This window comes from Hydra vulgaris, chromosome 11 (genome assembly GCF_038396675.1).
Source record: "Hydra vulgaris chromosome 11, alternate assembly HydraT2T_AEP".
Classification (NCBI taxonomy): domain Eukaryota; kingdom Metazoa; phylum Cnidaria; class Hydrozoa; order Anthoathecata; family Hydridae; genus Hydra; species Hydra vulgaris.
In genome coordinates, this window is record NC_088930.1 from 23,923,463 (window position 1) to 23,948,619 (window position 25,157).

Here is a 25,157-nt window from a genome sequence, read left to right on the forward strand (position 1 = left end):
CTTACGGTCTTATCGCAGAGCACCGCGGATGAGCATTTAATTGGAAGTTCACGCCTACTTCCTAACCGATGTCACAATCTTGCTCAGAGAAGGGTTTGAACCACGGATTCTTTGTTTCTGAAGCAAGTGCGCTACCATTGCGCCACGGCTGCTCTTTATTGCTTATTTTATTGTTATTTGAGAGTTTTTCAGTCAATCCTGCGACTTCCTGTACAGTTGAACGATCTTTTTTCACGGCACGACGGATAAAAAACAAAGATTTAATATTCTGGCAATTTTAAATACTCATAAAAAATTTACTCACAAATTAGACTTATGTAAAATTTATTTTATTTTATTTTTTTTATTTTAGGTGCTCCATGAAGTCCTAACGGTCTTGTCACAGAGCACCGCGGAAGTGCATTTAACCAGGAAGTTCACGCCTCCTTCCTTACCGTGACGCGAAAATAGTTCAAGAGTTCGTTTCGAACCTGGATCTCCTGCCTATAAAGCAAGCGTTCTAACCACAATTTGTGTCCAAACACGACGAACGCATATATATATATATATATATGCATATATATATGTATATATATATATATATATATATATATATATATATATATATACATATATATATATATATATATACATATATATATATATATATATATATATATATATATATATATATATATATATATATATATATATATATATATATATATATATATATACATATATATATATATATATATATACATATATATATATATATATATATATATATATATATATATATATATATATATATATATATGCGTTAGTGGTGTAGTAGTAGGGCGCTCGCTTTATAAGCAATAGGTTCCGAGTTCGATTCCCACCACGTCCTTGGTAGCACTGCGCCCAACATTTATTTGATAAATATCAAGAGCCTTTATCTTTTAAATAAGGCATGGCCGTCAACACATTATAAAGGTGGAAAAGCCAATTTAAGTAACGTAAGGAAAGTTATAAAATGGTTGGGTCTGACTACCAAATCAAATCCTGGTTTTTCAAAACTTAGGTTGAATAAGATTAAACTTTCCTCAATAGATAAATCCTGTCTTAGTGCTATAAAAATGTCTGTAAATTTTAAACACTAATAGAAAATTAACTTACATAGACTTCACGGTCTCATATTAAACTAATAAACTTTTCCAAAACATTCTTTTATGTATTTTATTATTATTATTATTTTTTAATTTTTCTCACGTTTTTAACGTGAAAATAGTAAAAAAGAGCGGAATCTAATTGAGTGTCAACTTATATAAGTACGAACTCACATGATAATAAATAAACTTATTGAGCCTATAATAGAGATTCGTGACAGTAAAAATAAAAAAATAAAAAAAATTATTTTCTGACTTTAAAATCTATATATATATTTAGTTCAAATAAAGTATAAGTCATACGCGCAGCGTGCATATAAGTCATACGTGCAGCGCCATACTCTATATGTATTATTGATGAATATGAGCCTAATGAATAACATAAATATTTATAATTATTGTACATAGGGGTTGCGTGTGATTGATTTTTAGCGATCAGCTTCAAATGGTGCAATTTAGTTACACTGAAACACCAGAAGATATAAGCGATCGAGTCACTATTTAAACACCATTTTGTCATATTATTATTACGTTCAAGGAATAATAAACTATACGGTTTAAAACGTAACTTTTTAACATGGTTTTATTAATGGACAGTCAATGTTTTCTGTACTATTATAAGCGCCAAGATATGGTTTAAAAAATTTCAATAGTTTATATATTAGGGTGTATCGAAAAACAATTTTTTTTTAATTTGAAATTGTAATTAAGCGAAAAAGTTGCATAATGCTATAAAAAATAATTATGCCGAATTTTTTTGTATATTTTTTATATCTTCAGCTCGCGCTAAGGTTTTATTTCTCTTACAAAAACACGTTTTCTGACCTTTTTTACAAAATAAAAACAACAAATTCAATACATATACTAGAGTTGTAATAAAGTTTAAACATTACACAATAACTAAGTTAGAAATGGTTACAATTTTTTAAGAAAATATTTTATTTTCTTCAGTTGCTGCTAGAGGGGTGAGTTTTAAAGAAAAACAAACTTTTATTCAAAATAAAGTAATTTTAATTATGTTGTAAATGCTTTCACTTGTCGTCACTGTTACGATAATGGAATAAAAGTAATTAAAATGTAATAAACCAAACATTCTATGCCAATTGTTACAGCCAATTGAATTTTTTAATGACATTAAAGTATGTAAAGTGTCACTAACTACGTCATTTATTACCATCAGCATTATTTACCACAAATTATGTCTATAATCAAAACATTTGATAAATATTCAGACAAATAGCAAAAAGCAAAGGTTATAATTTATTAGTTCTGATTTACATCTGTTTATAATTAAAAAAAAAATTGAAATCAAACAAAATTTTAATGGCAAAAATGTCTTCTGCTGCAGTGACAACAAGAAAAATGTCTACTTGTCCTAACTTCGGTTCACCAGTAAACTTAAGTGAAAATGTCTTTCCAACATACAAACATGTCATGCTAAGTTTCTTCTCAATGCAGAAAATGAGAGTGGAAAGTGGTGGAAAACAACCTTCTTTGAAAGATATGTTGGAAAATTTGAAAATTTGACAAAAAATAGAAAATTTGTGAAATTTGAAAATTTGGCACAAAATAGAAAATTTGTGAAGAAAAGCATCGATACCTGATGTGTCTCATAAACGCATAGTAAAAATGTCTCTTAATTACAATCAAAAGTATAGAAATATTATGAAGTCCGTTAACAAAACGAAACATACAGACAAGTTGAAGTCCAAAATAATAACATTTCAAAAGCAAGCAGAAAATACTTTAATCAACGTTGCAGCATGCAAATGACTTGATTTTTCTAAATGCATCTGTGAAAAAGTAAAGAAGGTACCAGAAAAAGAACATAATTTTCTCAGCGATCAGAGTTTTATGAGGATTATGTTTATGGAAGGACTCGATATAAAAAGTATTTTAAGATTACAGCAAAAAGAAGCAAGAAAAAACAGAGTAAATAGTCCCTTACTGTCTAACCCATCAACACAGTCTTGAGCTATTACAGGTATTGAAACTCAAGCAAATCATCAAGCCGCATTCAGAATTCGAGTTTTTATTCTATATCTCAAGATTTTGACTCTGATGACACTGTGATTTGGAATACTGACTCAGAATCAGATGCTAATTATTTAGACTCAGCTGAAAGCCGCAAGTGAAAATGGAACAGAAAATATAAAACTGAACAAATGAGATCACCGTTACTATCTTTGACACAAGTCTACGATAGAGTAGGTGTTTCAAGCAGAGGTGCTGCATTCATAGCATGTGCTGTGCTGGAAGACATGACCATAATTTCAAAAGAAGACCAATCTAAAGTAATTGATAAAAACAAAATTCAAAGAAAGCGAAAGAAAAATAGACTTAAAATGCAACATTTAGACCATGAAAATATTCAAATGTTAGAAGGTTTGTATTTTGATGGAAGAAAAGATACAACATTAGTTATTGATAAAAACAAGGAGAAAAATATACAAAAACTATCAAAGAAGAACATATCTAGGACATGTAGAGACTGCATCAGGGCATGGATACAGAATTAAGACAAGTAAAACCTTTTTAACTCAAAACAACATTGATACATCTAAATTAGTTGCCATGGGTTGTGACAGAACAGCTGTCAATACCGGATTTCTTAATTGTGTTATTGCTTTCTTCAAGCTAGAACTAAAAAGACCTGTCCACTGGTTTATCTATCAAATACATGCTAATAAACTGCCTCTACGGCATCTAATTCAAAAACTAGATGGACCTACATCAGGACTTAACGGATGGTCTGGACCAATCGGAAGAGAAATTAAATTGTGTGATACCTTGCCAATAGTCAACAACATTCCTGTCAGTGTCACATTGCCAAAAATAGCCCAAAAACCTCTTAGTTCTAACCAAAAATACTTACCTGATATTTACAAAGCAACATCTTCAGGTTATTGTCCAAACGCTTCGGCTAACCGAAATCCTGGAAAACATAACATTGCCGGGTGGGTGACCACTGCAAACAGAATATTGAGGTATTATGTTGGATGTAGCGAACCGTCACACAGGCTGAGAGAAATAATTGAGTTTGTTATTATAGTTTACTGCCAAATGTGGTTCAATATAAGATGTAATCCCTCATGCACGGAAGGTGCTAGGCATTTATGGCTAACCATCATCTTATCCAGGTATGTCAGTAGTGAAATAAAATAATCGATCCAGTTATACAAAGGAATGATTTTTTTGCGCATCCAAAAAACATGCTTCTTGCTATAATATCTGATACTCGCTCAAATGTGAGAAAATTGGCATTACAACAAATAGTGAAAGCAAGATTGATGAAAACAAACAAAGTTCGAAAGTTCTTTATACCAGAAGATCTAATTGATTGGAAAAAATGTGAACTAAATAACCCTCTGATTACCACTCACATTTCAGATGAAAATCCAATCGAAATGTTAACAAATGTTTAACTTCAAGATGTGTAGCATTTTCCATGCCATACTCAAGGAGTTGAGAGGTGCATCAAACTTGTAACCGAAGCTTCAAATCAAGTTTGCGGTTTGGCTAATAGAGACGGCTTCATTCGTGCAAAACTTGCATCAAAAAAGAAAAAAATGATTGTCTTTATTCAACACAAAAAGACAGTTTGAGATATATCCAAACGGATCAGATAGATGAACTTAATTACAGCTAAACTTTGAACATTTTTCAAAAACATTTTCCACATAACTTTAGTTGTACATTATGGACTGCAGAGCTTGTTTGCCAGAAACTCATGAAACAGTGTTTTTTAGTAAAAACTCAGCCTTCTAGCAGAAACTGAAGACATTAAAATATTTTCTTCAAAATTGTAACCATTTCTAACCTGATGATTGTGTAATGTTTAAACTCTAATACAACTCTAGTATACGCATAGAATTTGTTGTTTTTATTTTGTAAAAAAGGTCAGAAAACGTGTTTTTGTAAGGAAAAAAAAAACAAACCTTGCGCAAACTGACGACAAAAAATATAAAAAAGAAATTGGCAAAATTACTTTTTATAGCATTATGCAACTTTTCCGCTCTATTACAATTTCAAATTAAAAAAAAGTTGTTTTTCGATTCACCTTATTATTTATAGGCGTTTATCAACTAAACTGGGGTTCTAGTTAAGGTCTATTATAAGGTTTTTTTTAAATCAATTTTGCATGAACGCGGAGCGAATATTTGGCATTTGATTAATTATTTTCGAATAAATCATTGGTCATAATATATATTATAAATAAAAAACTTTCTTAGTTTGTTTTTTCTGAAATTTCTAACGACTATATAGTTTCTAAAAACGTGTTAAAAATATCAAAATATGGCGGTTTTATTGCAAATTTTATGTCGTCTTAAAATGCATGCGCTACAAAAGCAAGCAAATATATTATAATAAGTTTAGCTTATATAGCTTATATAGCTTATATAGTGCATTAGCAAAAAAGCATCAGAAAACAAAGGTTTTTTTGTAATTAAAAAAAAATAAAAAATAAATAGAAACACCCTTATTCTTTTCATAAAATTGAAAAAAATACTCTTGGATTAACAGTTTTCAATATGGTATTTTGATCACTGTTAATTTCAAACCTTTTTTCACCCTTCACTAAAACTCAAAAAAAAAAAATATTTAGACCTCATATACCAAACTGTGACTAGTATTAGTACCACTCTTTAAGTAATTGTATTACATATTTATTTATATTTATAAGTGTTAGTTAAGACGTTGCTGGAGTAGTATTAGATAGACAATAGAAAAAATTAGGCGACATTTTTTTCATAAAAGACACGAGTTATAACTAAAAAATAGCAAAAAAGAATGTTTTACTTCTAACAAGGTTCTTGTTTAAATATGAAAAAAACAACAAAAAATCAATTTTAAATATTGATAAACATGTGTATCATTTGTATATATAGTATATGTGCGTGCGTGTGTTTATTGTGTACTATTCACGGTACTGACTTATTTGATATATTTATACAAGTAGTATAAAATCAGCGTTTCAATTCTCACATGATAGAGAGAAATTTATCGACGTTTAATCATATCATTGTTTACACAATGCGCCATTTTTTTTACATCATGTTTTGTCGTTTTTGCATCCTTCTCTAATTAATATCTAAAGAATAAATAAAAAAAAGGAAAAAAATCAAAAGAAAAATAAACACATATAACTATATAATTGTTAATGTATACAAAATTTAAAGAACAAATGAAAAATGTAATGGAAAACCTGATCAAGAAGATTTTTGGCAATTTGTTTCATTTGCTCATTTAGCCCTTTTGATGACTTTAAATTCTAAAAAAAAAAAAAAACAACTAGTAAAAACTTTATAAAATAAGACGAAGAGAAAAACTAAAATATAAAAATAATTTACCTTTACTTCGTTAAGCGTCTCCTGAAACAAAGTTTTACAACACAAAGTGTATTTTTTGTGATCTTTAGACATATGACCGTACTTTTGAACAACACCTTCCACAAGTATTTTCAAACGCTAAAGTAAAAATTAGATATTAATAACTTTTTGGTCAACCCGTAAGTAACAATTTTTTAAATTTTAGACATTCTGAGAAATTATTTTGAAATTCACATTAGATTTGTTAGGAGGGAAAGAATATTCTAAAAAACCTAACCAGAAAAACTTTCTATATGATAAGATAGATTGATATGAATGTAATAAAAGAAAGACATGTACTATATAATATTAAAGAAAATATAAGAAATTCTAATTAAAACATAAGTTATAATACAGAGTTTAAAATAATTTTTTTTAAATGTCCGCAAAAGCTTTTGGTTCGCATAATAGAAAGCAAAAATTGGAAACAAAAAATAGAAAGTAAATTAAATATTAAAATATTAAGATGATAAACAAAATAATTCAAAGATGATAAACAAAATAATTCAAAGCAAAAAATAAAAAAATAAAAAGTTGGAAACAATAAGTATGTTCAATAGTAAATTACCAATAATAATAGTAAATTATTAAATGTTGCAATGTTTGTATTTAAAATGAAATGTTGTAATATTTGTATTTAAAATGAAATGTTGTAATGATTGTATTTAAAATGAAATGTTGTAATGTTTAAAATGAAATGTTGTAATGTTTGTATTTAAAATGAATTTATATATTAATATATATATATATATATATATATACATATATATATATATATATATATATATATATATATATATATATATATATATATATATATATATATATATATATATATATACATATATACATATATATATATATATATATATATATATATATATATATATATATATATATATATATATAGACCTAACATAAATTTGTGCTATACTTGTATGAACAAAAGGCTTTCTTTGTTTTTAAACTTTATTATTAAGCATTCTGAGACTACGATTCACTCTGATTTCTAGATTTGAAATGGTTTGTTCACAGAAGTATTTAATATAAAATTTAAACTGTCAAGAAAAATAACTTCATACCCTTTTATGGCGCTGAGATCGAGTTTCTTTACCTAAACCAAAATAAACCAAAAAACAGTAATCAAAGTCAAAAACAGTCTTCTGGTATAAAGTCTTTAAAACAGCAGCACATAAACTAGTCAAATCATAACAGTTAAAATGGCTGCTATGTTTAGTCATTGTAGTATAAGCAAGTATATAAAGAGATTAACAATTAAATATAAGAGAGTAACAATTAAACTAGTGGTCATGAAAATGACATAAGCTTACAATATTAAAAATCTAGAAACTGTAACTTTTAAAAAATGAAAAAAACTGTTTTAGCAAAGAGTATATAGCTTAAGAAATTTGAATTATAAGTAATTTTAGTGATCTTGTGATCCATTAGATTAGTGGTCTTTTCAAATTAAAAGACATTTCCATAAAACCCACAATAACATTCTAAAGTCACTTTATAGAAATATGTAACTGATGACAAAACCACTGATTCAATTATTTTTTTACAAAAATATTTTTAAGTTGATTTTATCAACAAAAAAAACAAAAGACAACGAAACTGTTTCAAATAAATTCTAACATTGCCATATAGTTATAATATAACTAACAAAGTAAAACAAAAACTATTTAAAAATATTTTGGTAGAACTTATAAAGATCTCTTGTTAAACAAACAAAAAAAAATGTTTTAATGACAAAAATCGTAATAAATATTTTACTTTAAGTTCAACAATAAAATTGTTTTTGACTGTATATAATGTTTAGTTGAAGTTGTTAATGTATTTGACTGTATATAATGTTGTATTTGTTGTTGTTGTTTATTGTTGTTATTATTACTTTCCTGTGGTGCTGGATCAGCAAAAATTTACACTGTGGTAACAAAGAGTAAAAGTTTAAAAAATATGTCCATAATATAATAAATGTAAAAAATACTTAAAAAAATAAATATATAAAAAATGTAGACAAAAGTTTGAATAACATCAATTTTTGCTCTCAAACACTACTTTTCTTCTCTTTTACTTTTAAACAGTTTCTTTTTCTATTTTTCATTTCAATTAGCACGAATCCTAAAAATTCCAACCTAGCTGACCTAAGAACACCACTTATATGGGGTGATAGTGCACACATCAAGGTACTCTGTGATGCAAATTTTGAAATCGTTTAACTTTGTCTGAGGAAATGAAATTTTGAATTTATAGTGCTACAATAAAAAAACGTGTAAAATTAGAACCACTTGATATAATTTGATAAAATTGGTGCAAAATTAACATATGGCCGTACCAAACTCTGGATAAAATTTCAGTCGGATTGGTTTACTGGTTAAGGATTTATGGCAGTTTTATTTTATATTTTATTAGTTTTTTGCTACTTATACCTTAAAAAGTGACCGATTACTGTGATATTCAGTCATTATTTTCAAAACCAAGGTTACATAAGTGTTCTACTGTGTAATACCATCAATTTTTGTTATAATTGTTTTAATTAATTGCTACAACTACCGTTTTCATTTTTCAGACCAAAATATTGATTTGCTATTTAAAGTGTGGTTCTACTTGGCTTCTGCATTGTGTAAAAATATCAGCATTTTTCAAGTTACAAACTACTGTCAAAATGCATAAAAATGTTTAAAATGGTTGAAAAGCTTTTATAAAGATACCTACATAAATTTTTTTTCATAAAAACAAAATAATTGACAAATAAAAAGTTTGGAGGGCCAGAGGGGCGGTCAGAGGAAAAACTTATGAAGGGGAGAATAGTCCTTTGAAGAGCATTAAAAATCTTTTATAGGAATGTGTCATCAAATAAAATCTCTTCTAAATTGTCAATAAAAATGACAAGTGTCATTAATTTAAACAACTAATTCCTTTAAATGAAAGAATTATGTAAGGATTATTTCCCAGTAATTTCAGTAATAATTTCTTTGATTTTAATTGTTTGTAAATAATGACATTTGTAGATATGTTATTGGATTGTTATCCAATATAAATTCAGGTTAAATTTTGTAAAAGGGATAGTTTGATTTAGTAAAGTTGGATTTAGTGAACTGCCACAATGCCAAATCATTATACTCCCTCCTTTGTTTAATTTCAATTCAATACAAGTGAAACCTGAAACAAGAGACATGATGTGTTATTGCCTAATCTGCCAAATTGTTCGCTCAAACCTGCAAGAAAAACATCCTCTTGAAGAGCAAATCATCATTGAGAAAAAACCAAATGTACATTGCAATACATGCTTCTGCCCTTTTCTTTAGACTTACCCCACCAATGCTCTCAAATAAAGTTCAGGGAAAACCTTTAATATTTAGCAGCATTAGATGCCAGAGCAACAAACAAATTGTATCTTGAGTTATTTACAATAAAGAACTATCCCCTGAAGGAACTATTTGGCTTGCTAAAGCATCTGGCGGGCCTCCACCTACAATTACCACAGGTGAATATTTATACTTAAATAATTTTTACATATATATTCAAAAAAAATCTTTGAATGTATATTTAATTTTTTAACAAGTTTCTAATCACTTAAAAAAAAATAACTTGAAAGTTTTAAACAAACTTTCTGAACAAAGCTTAATATAAAGATAAAATATATATGTTTTGGTTTCAGGTCAAAGTAGTGCCCAGCCAATACCAACCGCTCCAAAATTGACCTCTATAGCCCTTATAAATGCACAATTAAATACGGGACTATAAAGAACGAATTAAAGGATTTGGTCAGAAACATCAAGCAGCAAGATGATAGAGCCAATTTTTTATAAGAATTTCTTAAAAGCAGGTCAACATTTAAGTGATTTCTTTACCTGAAGTGACTTAAAAATTACCGAAGGAAAAGTCGATTCTGGTACAGTTCGAGTTGTTGCTCACTGCAATGATTTATCAAATTCTTGTTGCAGGATCAGAAGATTTGCCAGAAACTCACTCCAACATTGAACAAATCTGGTCACTGATTAATGCAAAAAGAGTTATATTGATTTTGGCATGCGATATGAAAGTTGCAAATACAATTTGTGGTCTTGAAACCCATTCAAGTATTCACCCTTGTACATGGTGTGACGTCAAATGTAAGGGTCTTGCCAAATCTAGAAACTTGAAAACACTGGGCTTAATCAAATCTAGCCTCAAGTCTTTTCAGGAATCTAGCGGGGTTGTTGCTTGTGCAAAGTTGTTTGGCAAGGTCATTCGAAAGTTATCATCAGTGGGCCTGCAATGTTCTCACTTTGGAAATAATCCCACAGATGGAATTGCATCTCCTTATAGGAGTTGTCAAGCATCTTTTCAAGATACATAAAACTGCTTGGGTAGAAGCTGTTAAGTGGCCAGTTGCCCTCCACATTCAACTGAGCCCGTACCATGGGGTCCAGTTTGAGGGAAATGAATGCGGGAAGCTTCTTAAAAGTGTGGATGTGCTCCAGCAACTTGCTGATACAAACTTGAGTGCCAACATTTTTTACTTAATAAAGCAATCGAAAGTTTCAATTTAGTTGTAAAGTTTGCTTTAGATTTATCCTTCAGCTAGATTTTGCTGAAATAATTGAAAATTTAAAAAAGTGATACTTAATGATAACTCGTGCAAATGTAACACCCAAAACTCACACCATCTTCTACCACATCAGAGATTTCACCAAAGGATCTCAAAGGATCCCCCTTAGGGCACTATAGTAAACGAACTGTCAAAACTGCTCATCAAGACTTTTATAAACATTAGTCAAGGTATAAACAAAACAATAATCATTCAGAGTAAAAAGAAAGATTGTTATGTTGCATAACTGATCTGATTCGATTTATTAGATTAGGCAGCAGAAAATCATAGCTTTTGGTTTATAATGAACATATTAACCATTTTGATCCTTGACTGCTGTTAGTATTTATGAATTTTAATATTTCATGTAAAAATATTTAAGAGTTTTGAATTTGGTCAACTTTAAATTGAGATTTCTCTAAAACCACAAATTCTTTTTATTTCTTTTATTTTTTTAATAAACATTCCTTATCTTTAATTGTGTTAAACTTTTTTTTAATAAACATTAATTCCTTATCTTTAATTGTGTTAAACTTTTTTTTAATAAACATTAATTCCTTATCTTTAATTGTGTTAAACTTTTGTTTAATAAACATTATTTCCTTATCTTTAATTGTGTTAAACTTTTGTTTAATAAACATTAATTCCTTATCTTTAATTGTGTTAAACTTTTGTTTAATAAACATTATTTCCTTATCTTTAATTGTGTTAAACTTTTGTTCACAAATCTTTTGATTTATCAGAATCCATACTAACCGATAAGAATAAAATAACCATAGAATCCGTGTAAAACAATTTAAATCAATTTGTTTTAATTAGTTTAATATACTATTTTAGCTTTGTATACTAAAAACAAATTCAATAATATCAATGTAGATAATATAAAGGATAGAGTTAACACCAGATTTATTGGTAGGTTGAATTTAGTTTTAATGGTTGTGGATGTGAGGACATTGTGGGTAAAGTAATTAGAGCAATAGGTGCAGTTAGCAGATATAAGCATAGGTTGAGACCATTCACCATATATTTGGAAAGATATTAGGCAAATAATAGGGAGATATCCCAAAAATATTGGAGAAATTCCAAAGGAGATATTTGCTTGGGGCAATTTTCAAAAATATTGGAGTTATCCCAAAAGAGATATTTGTTTGGGGCAATCAAGTCAGGTCAGATTATCCTGCTACTGGTAACATGTAACCCAGTTAAACCTGCTTCATGTCATGCTGCCTTGTAGGATACGCTTTTTTAGGCAACTCCGACTTAAAACACTCTGGCAGCCTTGGGGCTCTTGGTTGAGTAAAGGCTCGAGATGGAGTCTCATGGTAGTCAGCTTTCTTAAACTCTATGGTAGCTCTCAGGAGGCTGATTCCATCAACAGCTGAAAAATATCAGAATACTAACAGTACCATGTTGCACATGGATGGTGTCCCTGTTTGTACTTTTGGTATGCATTGTTGAGGCCACATTTGGAGCCCTTTGTTACGGCTTAGGGTTTATTAATAGTAATGAGGCAAGTACTTGGGCTATTAAATAGTTTACTGAGTACTACATGTGCTTAGAATCAAGTTCTTTAACCAATTTTAAAAAACTTAAGTATCAAAAACTTTACTCATTTTTTAAACTGTCGGAAAACTAGATTTGAATCCACTATTCTTTAATGTACTTTTGTTTAGCACCACTTCCCTTTATTACCTTTCTGATTGTTCTATATTGCTCTCCTTCATCTCAAGACTGCACTCTTTTCGATGTTATCTCAGATCAAATTGACCAAGCCCTCTCTTTATCCATCAGCCAATATCATTGTTGTTGGTGACTTTAATGCTCATCACACTGAACGGCTTGGCTCTAGTGTCAGTGACTCTGCAGGCGTTAAGGCCCACAACTTTTGCCTTTCTCAATCTCTAACTTAAATAGTCAACTTTCCAACTTGCTTTCCAAACAACCTGAATCATTTACCTCCTCTACTCGACTTATGTCTTGTTTCTGATCCTAGTCAGTGTTCAGTTTCTCCACATTTACCCTTAGGTGCTTCTGATAACGGTTTGATCTCTCTAAAATAATTATCTCATTCTTCTTCATCATCAGAAACCCATTCAGAATCATCATACCTCATACAACTACCTTAAAGCTGATTGGGACTCTTTTTGTGATTTTCTTCATAATGGCCCTAGGGTATAAATCTTTCTTCTTCCTGCTGACAAATGTTCTTATACAACGTCTTGGATTCAGGCTGGCATGGAATCTTTTATTCCCTCTCAACAATTCCAAGTTAAGCCTCACTCTTCTCCATAGTTTTCCTCACATTGTGCTGCTGCAATTTCTAATCAAAACCATTACTTCCATATCTATCAGCAAAACAGACATCTCCAGAAAACAGATATCTATTTACTATAGCTAGAAGCCATTGTAAAAAGGTTTTGTCTAACGCCAAAGCCTACTATTCTCAGGCCATGAAATCTCATATTTCATCTAAAAAAATAGGCTCTCGTGACTTATGGAGAATCTTTAATAGTATCAATAAGGGCAAATCTGTTATTCCACCTCTCTTGTATGGTTCAGACTTTGTCACATTTCCTAAAGACAAAGCTGAATTGTTTGCTATGAACTTTTCATCAATATCTCTTAATTCCACTAGTTGCGTTCTACCTGATATAGCCGACAAACAGGTTGATCCATTGCTTGACATTCGTATCACTTCAGCTTCTGTATCTAACGTAATTTCCTGCCTTGACTCTTCTACAGCTTGTAGCCCGAACAACATATCTGTTATAGTCTTGCAGAAGTGTTCTCTGGAGCCGTCGTCTTTACTTTAAAAACTATTTATCAAGTGCTTACCAGGATCTTATTTTCCAGCCTGCTGGGAAGCGGCGTCTGTTATCCCTATTTTCAAAAATTCTGCAGAGATCTTACTCGTCTAACTACCGTCCCATTAGTTTTCTACCTATCATAAGCAAGGTTTTTGAGTCTTTAATTGACAAACACTTAATCTCTCATATTGAATCTAATAATTTACTTTCTGATCATCAATATGGATTTCAATCTTCTTGTTCTACAGCTGATTTGCTAACAGTAATAACCTATAAGTTTTATCATGCATTAAATAAAGGTGGAGAAGTTAAGGCTATTGCTCTTGATATTTCTAAAACTTTTGATAAAGCTTAGCACGCTGGTCTTCTCCACAAGCTTTCTTCTTACGGTGTATCAGGTAAAATTATTAAGATTATTGACTCCTTCCTTACTAATCATAGTATAAAAGTTGTCCTCGATGGACAGCACTCTTCTTCATATCCTGTAACTTCAGGGGTTCTTCAAGGTTCTATCCTTGGCCCTATACTCTTTTTTAACAATTCTCCGGATATTCTCACATCTAAGGTGGCATTGTTCGCTTATGATACTACCATCTATTCTTGTCTTAACATGAAGCCAACACTCTCTGATTGCTTGGAGAGGCATTTGAGCTTGAAAATGATCTCAGTTCTGCTACAGCATGGGGCTCACAGTGACTGGAGAACTTTAATTTAGATAAAACCCAACTTTTTTCAGCTAATCGATATTGCAATATTATTTATTTATGAACAGTAATGTACTTGAGTCATCTACCCTTTATCTTATTGGATTAACTCTTACTTCTGATCTTTTTTGTTGCTTGTAGAAAAGAGAAAGAGAACCAACCTGTTGCTTCTCTTTATCTTTTCTACAAATACTATAATGGAAACTGCTCTAAAGAGCTAGCGTCTCTAGGTACAATCTACTAAAATTCATCAGGGTTAGGGTTAGGGTCTCTAGGGAGTAAAAGGGTAACCCTGACAAATAAAGAAACAAACTTTATTCAAAAACAATGTGATAATTTTTTTTAAACCAATAATTATGCAAGATGCATAATTAAATGGCATTTTTAGCCAACTACAAATGGTAAAAACCATCGCTATATAATTCAACATTTAACTATTTTAAAATGGCTTAACATTAAGTTTTTTGGCAATTTATTGTAAAACATTACTATATTGATGGAAACAACCCTATGAAATAATAATCATGAATTAAAATAATATCTTAAAACAAGATCATTCTCAGCCACTTTGATCAGCTTCACCAATTCCGCAGTAAAAATGTTATCATTTGTAGAATATGTTAATTTTTCTTTCCTAATAGAGATTTTGTTTGTTTTGATGTAAAAATGGTGCATCGTGTTACAAAATCTGAAATCTAAAACTGATTTATGTTTATGTTTTATATATAAAGAAATCTATTAAACTTTAAATCATTTAAACATAGTTTAAAGGTTGAACAATCTTCTTTTTCTAAGCCCATAATTTTATTTTTACTAGACTTTCTTCATGCTTTTCCAGATCGTTCCATTTAGCCATTATATTTTAGAGTTATTTATTGAATAATATAAAAATGAATAAAAGATGTTAGTACCTATGTTAATAGTGACATTTATATGTCACATGACACATTGTTATGATTTTTATTTTTATTATATTATAATAAAAACTTTTATATTAAAGCATACACAACAGAAGCAAAGAACCTTTTACTACATTAAAAGCACTTGGCATGATTATAATAAAAAAATCACCTGAATTTAAGATTTATTTTATTGTTGCTATTCAATTTTTCTTTTTATTTTGTTACAAAGACTCCAAAACATGTATCTTAACAAACAAGACCACTGCACAAGAAAACGAGTTGAGTCTACAATGGCTTTTGTTTAAACTTGTACCATTTACTTATTTACCAAGTTCATCGATGACTGAAATGCTACTTTGTTAAATTTGTTAAATTAAACTTTATAATCGTAAAATTGTAGCTTTATATAGCGAACAAATCATTAGTATTGATTAACATGGGCTTACAAGATTTCAAGTGTTTTTCTTTTTGGCTTCAGGGTTCATGTGCCTTTATGTAAGGTTTTATGGTGAATACAAATGACATGAGTTTTAACGTCAGACTATTTAATTTAAGATAACATAAGATGACATAAGATAAATAACATAAGATACCTTTTTCATTGCAAAAATTTGTTACAGTCTTTAAACTAGTAAATTGCTCATCTTTGTCAACTATTTTATCCGATGATGACGATAACTTTGTTGGAATAAAAGAACTCAAATTAATAGTATCATCAGGTACATATCGTTTCTGTACTTTAGTCAGTCTGCTATCGAGACGTATTGAACTAAATGTGTCTAAACAATACCTATAAAAAAAAAAAAAAAATAAAGCAATATTATTATCACAAAAATATTTACACAAAATTAATTAATCATTTTTTACCCCCAATGTGTGTCTGTGCGAATTTGCAAATGCATATTATTATATACAATTTATTAATTTAATAAAATAATTTAATAACCCTCTAAACATTCATTAGGCTAACCAATCATTAAATTATTATTGCAACCAACCAATAAAGTTTTACAAATGCTTAAAATAACTAGAAATCCCCAAATAACTATAATTTCATTTATAGATATTAAGTTGAAATAATGAATAATTTAAAACAAATTTTACTTGTGGAATTTTTATATTCAATGTGAACTAAAATACTTTATAATTTAAAAACACTTAAAAAAACAAAAACAAAAAACTCGGTTTTTAATTTCTATAAATCATCAACTTTTATTGGTTCCTTTATACCAATATATCTGTAGTAGAAAATATTCTTTCAATTTCATAAGTTTTATCTGTCAAAGAAGGCTGTTGGTTTCTTAAATATCTTTATAAGATAGTAAGCTGGAGAATGGAGGATGTCAAATATGTAGCACATAAACATAGCACTGTAAAATATTTTTATTTTATTATAAAAAAGTATAAAAAAAAGTTCATGATTTTATTACCAAAAAAATAAAAGAATAAAAAAATGTATAATAAAAATAGATTATTTTGTTTCCGAAAAAAATATTCATTTTAATACTTTAAGTCAATGGCAGAACCACAGATGCAATTAAAACAACTTTGTTAGAAGTATTTTTAAAATTGCACAATTGTAGCTAATGTTTATTTAATGTTAATTTATAAGTAAAAGAATGTTATTTCTATCATTATCTCAAAAAATCTCTTATCTCCATTTAAAGCAGTGAAAAACCTCTTATCTCCATTTAAAGCAGTTATATCTGTTTAAAGCAGTTATAGTTCCTCAATTTTTTGAAAAAATACAAATACACAAATGAATAAGTATAACTAAAAAAAAGAAAGTTGAATTATAAAGTTTAAAATTAAATTTAAAAGTAAAAAATACTCTATTCCATGTGCAATTAAATGTTTTGCTTCATCGAAAGGAAGTCCTTTTACATAGTCTAAAAAATAAAATAAAAAACACTGTTAAAGAAAGCAAATAAAAGAGTAAGAAACTTAAAGACTCAAATCTTAAATATGCAATACCTTCTGATTTTATATTTTTTAACAAACAATCTGAAATTACAGGTATAGACTGCAGTTTACATGATTTCTTTAAATTTCCATTTTCATCAAACATGTCTAGTAGTTCAACAACAGCATTTCTTTTTACTCCTATTAAAAAATAAATATTTTAACATCAGTGATGTCATAGAGCTGGAACGATTCGGAACGCTGTTCTGGTAATTTTTTTTTACTGTATATACTGCATATACTTTTTTTACTATATATATATATATATATATATATTTATATATATATATATATATTTATATATATATATATATATATATATATATATACACATATATATATATATATATATATGTACATATATATATATATGAATATATATATGTATATATACATGTATATATATATATATACATATATATATATATATATATATATATATATGTATATATATATATATATGTATATATATGTATATGTATATATATATGTATATATATGTATATATGTATATATATATGTGTATATATATATATATATATATATATATATATATATATATATATATATATATATATAATATATATATATATGTATATATATGTATATATATAAATGTTAAACAGTGGTGTGATGTAGAAAATAAGTGTCAGAACGGTCTAATAATTTATTTTGAAATTATTTTTAAATTGTATATTAATAAAACCTAATTTTGCTAGAGCAACTTATTAATATTTAAGTAAATACCTTGGATTTCATCAATTTCATCTATATGCAGATTCATCACAAGAAGTAATTTAATTCATTTAAGCAGAAGTACTTTAATTAATAGTAAAATTAAATACTTTGCAACTCTGGCTTCTAAAAAATCTATAAGAGCAAGACTTAAAGATACAGATTTTTATGAAAATGAGTCCATAAAAATATATATATAAATGAAATAAATACTTATTTCAACACATAAAAAAATTATAAAATATAAAATTACTTTAAGTGCTTGCTGCACTCAGAAGAAAGTTTTTTTTATTAGTATTTAAATATTTCTTTACTAATTTTTAATTATGCGTTTTGTTCACTACAACAAATAAATTGTTGTTTTTTGGCAGTAACTTATAATGAGTAGCCTGAACTCTCTCCTTGTTAAAGCGTTAAATGAAGAGTGCTTCTTTTTAGTCTTATTAAATTTGGTTAAGAAATAGAAAAAGTTTTAAACAACTAAACCAAGAGCTTCTATCTTTATAAAGCAAAGTATATGCCATAGAAGTTATTTGTAATTGTCATGTAAAAATATATTTGTTGAGGTACAAGAATGAACAACGTAGATATTGTTGTAATCATTTAAAGAAGCATGCAAAAAAAGTAAAAAATTATTATAATATTTAAATTCATATCTTTGGTAATAAATTCTAAATAATGCTATTTTTTAACAATGTTATCTTTATTTTTCATAGATTTTCTTAGGGATATAAGTTTTTGGTTTTCTATAGCATTTGGTTTAATTCCTGGTCAAAAAGTCTGCACTAGTAGCATAAAAACATTGAATTGAAAACAAAATTTATGTTGAAAGTTTTACATTAGAAAAAATCTCAATTTAGGTTTACATTACATCTCAATTTAGGTTTTAAAGTTTTACATTAGAAAAAATCTCAATTTAGGTTTACAAGTTTTGGATGCTTACCTTGCTTGTTTCAAAAAAATATCAAATTGCATATGGAAAACATAAAGTTGATAACATAAGAGCTGTTACACAAAAAGCTGTTCCCAATATATAATTTAAATGAAGTAAAACCACTTTAACCAAACATTTTAAAAAAGAAAACTTTTTGCACTCACTTTAGAGAGTTGGACAGTAGAAAAGCAATATTTGTCAACTTAAAAAGATCTGTAACAAAAGCAAGAGTATTAGAAAAAACAAAATGAAACACTATTGAAACCTTTTTAAAAATGGGTTAGATCTGTAAAGAAATAGTTAATTACAGAGGTTCTTGAATTCTATCAATGTGTTAAATATTCAAGAGTTTGTCCTTGAAAGAAAGAACTTGTGTCAGTTAAAGAAAATGACATAAAGTAACATTAAAAAATGACTTCTTTTAGTCAATATCAAAGAACTCCATATTTAATTTAAAAAAACATGGTTATCTTTAAGAATTTTAAGTGGTGCATACATGTGGGTGGTGTTTCTTGTTTGCATGCAGATTGTGTTTATCAGTACCATCAAAATGTATTTAAAGCTCAAACCTTTTGGTTAAATTTGCTAAAAGTTTACTACTAGTAAACTACTTTTTACCACTTCTACATTAATTTACTACATTAGTATACTCCTACGTTAATTCCGCTACATTAATTTACTACATAAGTGTACTTCTACATTAATTCCACTACATTAATTTACTACATTAGTTTACTTCTACATTAATTATTTACATTACCAGTTTATACACACCATTACATTAAATTGAATAAGAACATTTATGGAAATAAATATCTTAGGTTATAGATGCTTTGCATCAGGGATGAATTTTAAAAATGTTCTTGATCTGGCTCACTTTGATGGCTTATAATTTGAGAATGTAGCTCTTTAACCAATTGAACTTTTATAAAATGTTGATTCATCACAAATATTTCAACATCCAATTTAATTTGTAGCTATTTTTAATATTAATTTTTTAAGAAAAACATCTTTAAAATCGCAAAAATTTTAATTCAAAAATAAAATATCAACTTTAGCTCGCCATTATGGAAAAAGACTTATTAAATAGTTATTAAATATCAATCAAGGACTTTATTAAATATTGATCTGAAATTTTCAAATATGCTTTTCTTATATATATGTACACAGTCAAAAAGTTTTCTTAAAATCAGGGATGCTCCATAAGGGACAAAATATAAAACTTAGTTCATTTGGTATAGAATAAACCCACTTCAAACTAAACTAATTGCTCCTAACTGGGAAAAGATTAAATGGGTGTTAAATAAGTAGAGTACCCTAAAAAATAATGACCAAGCTGTTACTCCCATTCATTTAGTAGCAACAATTATAAATAAATATTTTGGTCCGATTTAGCTTTATTAACCTATGCAAAATCAGTCACAGATTGGTAACAAGCACAAAACATAAATCTAGCAAAAGATTTTTAAATAATTTTTAAACAAGAGGCATGAATTTTTAGTCAGGTCAGGTTATCCTGCTACTGGTAACATGTAACCCAGTACAATCTGCTTCATGTCCTGCTGCCTTGTAGGAAACGCCTTTTTAGGCAAAGGCTAGGAGATGCCAACTCCGACATAAAACACCCCCTGCCTTGGGGCTCTTGGTTGAGTAAAGGCTAGAGATGGTGTCTCGATAAAAATACTCATCTTGGGCAGATGTTAAATGCACCCGGCTACTGTCTTGTAGAAGGCCTCTTAGGCAAAGACTTAAAGGGTAAGCAGATTCTATCTGTTGACCAGCCTAGCACCCCTTCTTCATCTATTAGGCTGGCACAGATGTATTTTTAATTCATTGTTTCCAGTTTAGGATGTTGAATGCTGGATCTTCTTGACTCAATGCATGGGTTTTGCTTGTGTCTCTGTTTTTATGACTAGGCAACTCATTCTATTATCTCCTAATGAGGATACAGCTCTAAAACTCAGTTTTATGGTTCTGAGGCCGACTGGTAGTCAGGTTTCCCGAACTCTGTGGTAGCTCTCAGAGAGGCTGATTTCATCAACAGCTGAAAAATATCAAAGTATTAACAGTGCCATGTTGCGCACGGATGGTGTCCCTGTTTGTACTTTTAGTGTGCATTGCGGAGGCCACATTTGGAGCCCTTTGTTATGGCTTAGGGTTTATTAGTAGTAATGAGGCAAATTAATTAAACAGTGTTCTGAGTACTATCTATGCTTTGAGTCAAGTTCTTTAATCTAATTTAAAAATGAATAAAGTATCAAAAACTATAAAACACAAAAAACCATCATCATCACCAAGTTCTCTAAACTTGTCATTTACTAATATTTGTGGTCTTCGAAGTAACTTTTCTTCTGTTGAGTCTTATCTCTTGCAAAGTTTACCAGACCTACTTGCTCTTTGTGAGACTAATTTGAGTTCAGCTGTCTCATCTTGTGATCTTAGTGTTGATGGTTATCTTCCTTTAATTCGTAAAGACTCCAATAGTCACATGCTTGGCCTGTGGCTGTATTCTCATCTCTCCGTTAAGCTTAACGGAGCGTTAGTTTATTTTAAATTACATTAATAAAAAATTTATTTAAAATTATAATTTTTTAAACATAAATGTTTTATTTTGGTATAAGTTTTATTTTAATGAAGTTATATAAATTTTCGTCATTTCTTTACTTAGAAATATTGTAATGAAATTTCAGACAAAAGCTCCGTTAAGCTTAACGGAGAGATGAGAATACAGCCCCCAGGCATTTACATTCGTAAGAATTCACCCATTTGTCGTGAAACTAGGTTTGAATCCACAGACTATTCCTTCATGTGCTTTCGTTTAGCACCACTTCACTCTATTGCCTTTCTCTTTATTATATATTGCTCTCCTTCATCTCAAGACTGCACTCTTTTTGATATTATTTCTGATCATATTGACCAAGCCCTCTCTCTTTATTCATCAACTAATATAGTTGTTGTTGGTAACTTTAATGCTCACCACTCTGAATGGCTTGGCTCTAGTGTCAGCGATTCTGCAGGCATTAAAGCCTACAACTTTTGTCTTTCTCAATCCCTAACTTAAATAGTCAACTTTCCAACTCGCTTTCCTGTCAACCCGAATCATTTACCTTCTCTACTCGACTTATGTCTTGTTTCTGATCCTAGTCAGTGCTCAGTTTCTCCACATTCACCCTTAGGTGCTTCTGATCACAGTTTGATCTCTCTAAAACTAATATCTAATTCTTCTTCATCACCTGAATCCCCCTATTATCAAACCTCTTACAACTACAGTAAAGCTGACTGGGATTCTTTCCGTGATTTTCTTCGTGATGGCCCTTGGGTAGAAATTTTTTGTCTTTTTGTCGACAAATGTGCTTCTTACATAACTTCGTGGATTCAGGCTGGCATGGAATCTTTTGTTCCCTCTCGACGATTCCAGGTCAAGCCTCATTCTGCAATTGCCAATCGAAACCATTACTTCTATATTTATCAGCAAAACAATTCTCCAGAAAACAGATGTCTGTTTATTACTGCTTGAAACAATTGTAAAAAGGTTTTGTCTAACGCCAAAGCCCGCTATTCTCAGGTCATATAATCTCGTACCTCATCTCAAAAATTAGGCTCTGGAGAATCTTTAATAGTATTAATAATAAGGGCAAATCTTTAATTCCACCTCTCTTGTATCGTTCAGACTTTGTCACCTCACCTAAAGACAAAGCTGAATTGTTTGCTAAAAACTTTTCATCAATATCATCTCTTGATTCCACTAGTTGCGTTCTACCTGATATTGCCAACAAATAGGTTGATCCATTGCTTGACATTCGTATCACTCCAGCTTCTGTATTTAAAGTGATTTCCTGCCTAGACTCTTCTACAGCTTGTGGCCCGGACAACATACCTGTTATTGTCTTGCAGAAGTGTTCTCCGGAGCTGTCGTCTATACTCTCAAAACTATTCAACAAGTACTTATCAGAGTCTTGCTTTCCAGCCTGCTGGAAAGCGGCATCTGTTATCCCTATCTGAATCTAATAACTTACTTTCTGACCATCATTATGGATTTCGATCTTCTCGTTCTACAGCTAATTTGCTAACAGTAATAACTGATAGGTTTTATCGTGCATTAGATAAAGGTGGAGAGGTTAAGGCCATCGCCCTTCACATTTCAAAAGCTTTTGATAAAGTTTGGCATGCTGGTCTTCTCCATAAGCTTTCTTCTTATGATGTATCTGGCAACATCTTTAAGATTATTGAATCCTTCCTTTCCAATCGTAGTATAAAAGTCGTCCTCGATGGACAGCACTCTTCTTCTTATTCTGTAACTTCAGTGGTTCCTCAAGGTTCTATCCTTGGCCCTATACTCTTTTTAATTTACATTAACGATCTTCCAGATATTCTCACATCTAAGGTGGCATTGTTTGCTGATGATACTACCATTTATTCTTGTTGTGATAAGAAACCAACACTCTCTGATTGCTTGGAGGGGGCGTTTGAGCTTGAAAAGGATCCCACTTCTGCTACAGCATGGGGCTCACAGTGGCTGGTGAACTTCAATACAGATAAAACTCAATTTTTTTCAGCCAATCGTTATCGCTATAATTTAGATCTTCCTATATTTATGAACGGTGATGTACTCGATGAGTCATCTACTCTTCATCTTCTAGGATTAACTCTTACTTCCAATCTTTCTTGGAAACCATATATCAAATCAGTTGCAAAATTAACATCTGCTAAGGTTGCATCTCTTTATCAAGCTCGCCATATTCTTACTTCAGATTCTATTCTCTATCTCTATAAATCCAAAATCCAGACTTGTATGGAATACTGTTGCCATATCTGGGGCGGTTCTTCTAATGATGCCCTTTCTCTTTTAGACAGGGTGCAAAAACGCATTGTAAACATAGTTGGACCTGCTCTTGCAGCCAACCTCCAACCATTATCACATCGTTGTAATGTTGCTTCTCTTTCTCTTTTCTACAAATACTATAATGGTCACTGCTCTAAAGAGCTAGTGTCTCTTGTGCCATCTACTAAAATTCATTCTCGCGTTACTCGTCATTCAGTTAAGTCTCATCCTTTTTCTGTGACTGTTCCTAAATGCTCCAAAAACGCTTACTCGTCTAGTTTTTTTCCTCAAACATCAGCTCTTTGGAATTCGCTTCCTTCATCTGGCTTTCCTGATTCATATAATTTGCGATCCTTTAAGTCATCTGTCAATCGATATCTTGCTCTACAATCTTGATCTTTTCTCTTTCAGTAATTTCCAACTTTAATTAGTGACTGCTTGCAGCATTGTTGGAAGCGAAGATGTTTAAAAAAATAAATAAGAATGGCTAGACTTATGATTTTAACAATCTAGAAACCAGGATCAGATACAGTCTTAGAAAAATAGAAGTCAAGATGATACAAAAGTTCTGCAACACATACAAGTTTTGTATTAGACACCAGTATTGACATTATTGACAACATGAATCATACTCAATATCTGTACTTTTTAAATAATAGAAGATGAAAAAATGTTTTAACTAGTATAAAAAAATAAAAATAAAAATAAATAAATATAATAATTAAAAATATAAAAAAATGTTATGTAAAATATGCTAGTAGGAAACCAACCTTGCTTTAATGTATCAGGTATAGATATTGCAACTCCATTCATAAAGAAGTCATCAGATTTACAACGAGAAATTGATCTAAACAAATAAATGTAAATCTATATACATATATAACTATTTCCTTAATTATTTGAGTTTAAACTACATTGTGTGTGTGTGTGATATATGTATATATATATGTATATATATGTATATATATGTGTATATATATATAATATATATATATATATATATATATATATATATATATATATATATATATATATATATATAAATAAGTTTAATTTTGCTGTGAGCATATATTCAGCAAGAGTGCTCGATGAATGATATCAGAGCTATATAATTGATTTTTTGACGAGATTAAATAAAAATAACTACATGATTTTTACTACTAAAAGTTTCATGCGTTTAGCAATCATCAGGTAAAAAATACATTGTTTTTTTCGT

At 29.4% G+C, this 25,157-nt stretch overlaps 1 protein-coding gene across 1 annotated transcript in view; it reads right to left on the reverse strand.

The window, feature by feature from the left end:
• Window positions 1–5,851: 5,851 nt before the first annotated feature.
• Window positions 5,852–25,157, reverse strand: part of LOC101239796 (uncharacterized) — a 49,994-nt gene continuing 30,688 nt past the window's right edge. Inside the window, exons 15-22 of the mRNA XM_065810517.1 lie at window positions 24,712–24,788; window positions 17,463–17,591; window positions 17,320–17,377; window positions 16,082–16,278; window positions 7,582–7,613; window positions 6,482–6,598; window positions 6,337–6,402; window positions 5,852–6,222 (exon numbers count right to left, since the gene is read on the reverse strand). Of these exons, the coding sequence (XP_065666589.1) occupies window positions 6,184–6,222; window positions 6,337–6,402; window positions 6,482–6,598; window positions 7,582–7,613; window positions 16,082–16,278; window positions 17,320–17,377; window positions 17,463–17,591; window positions 24,712–24,788 (715 nt within the window). The 3' untranslated portion in view covers window positions 5,852–6,183. The remainder of the gene's footprint in view (window positions 6,223–6,336; window positions 6,403–6,481; window positions 6,599–7,581; window positions 7,614–16,081; window positions 16,279–17,319; window positions 17,378–17,462; window positions 17,592–24,711; window positions 24,789–25,157) is intronic.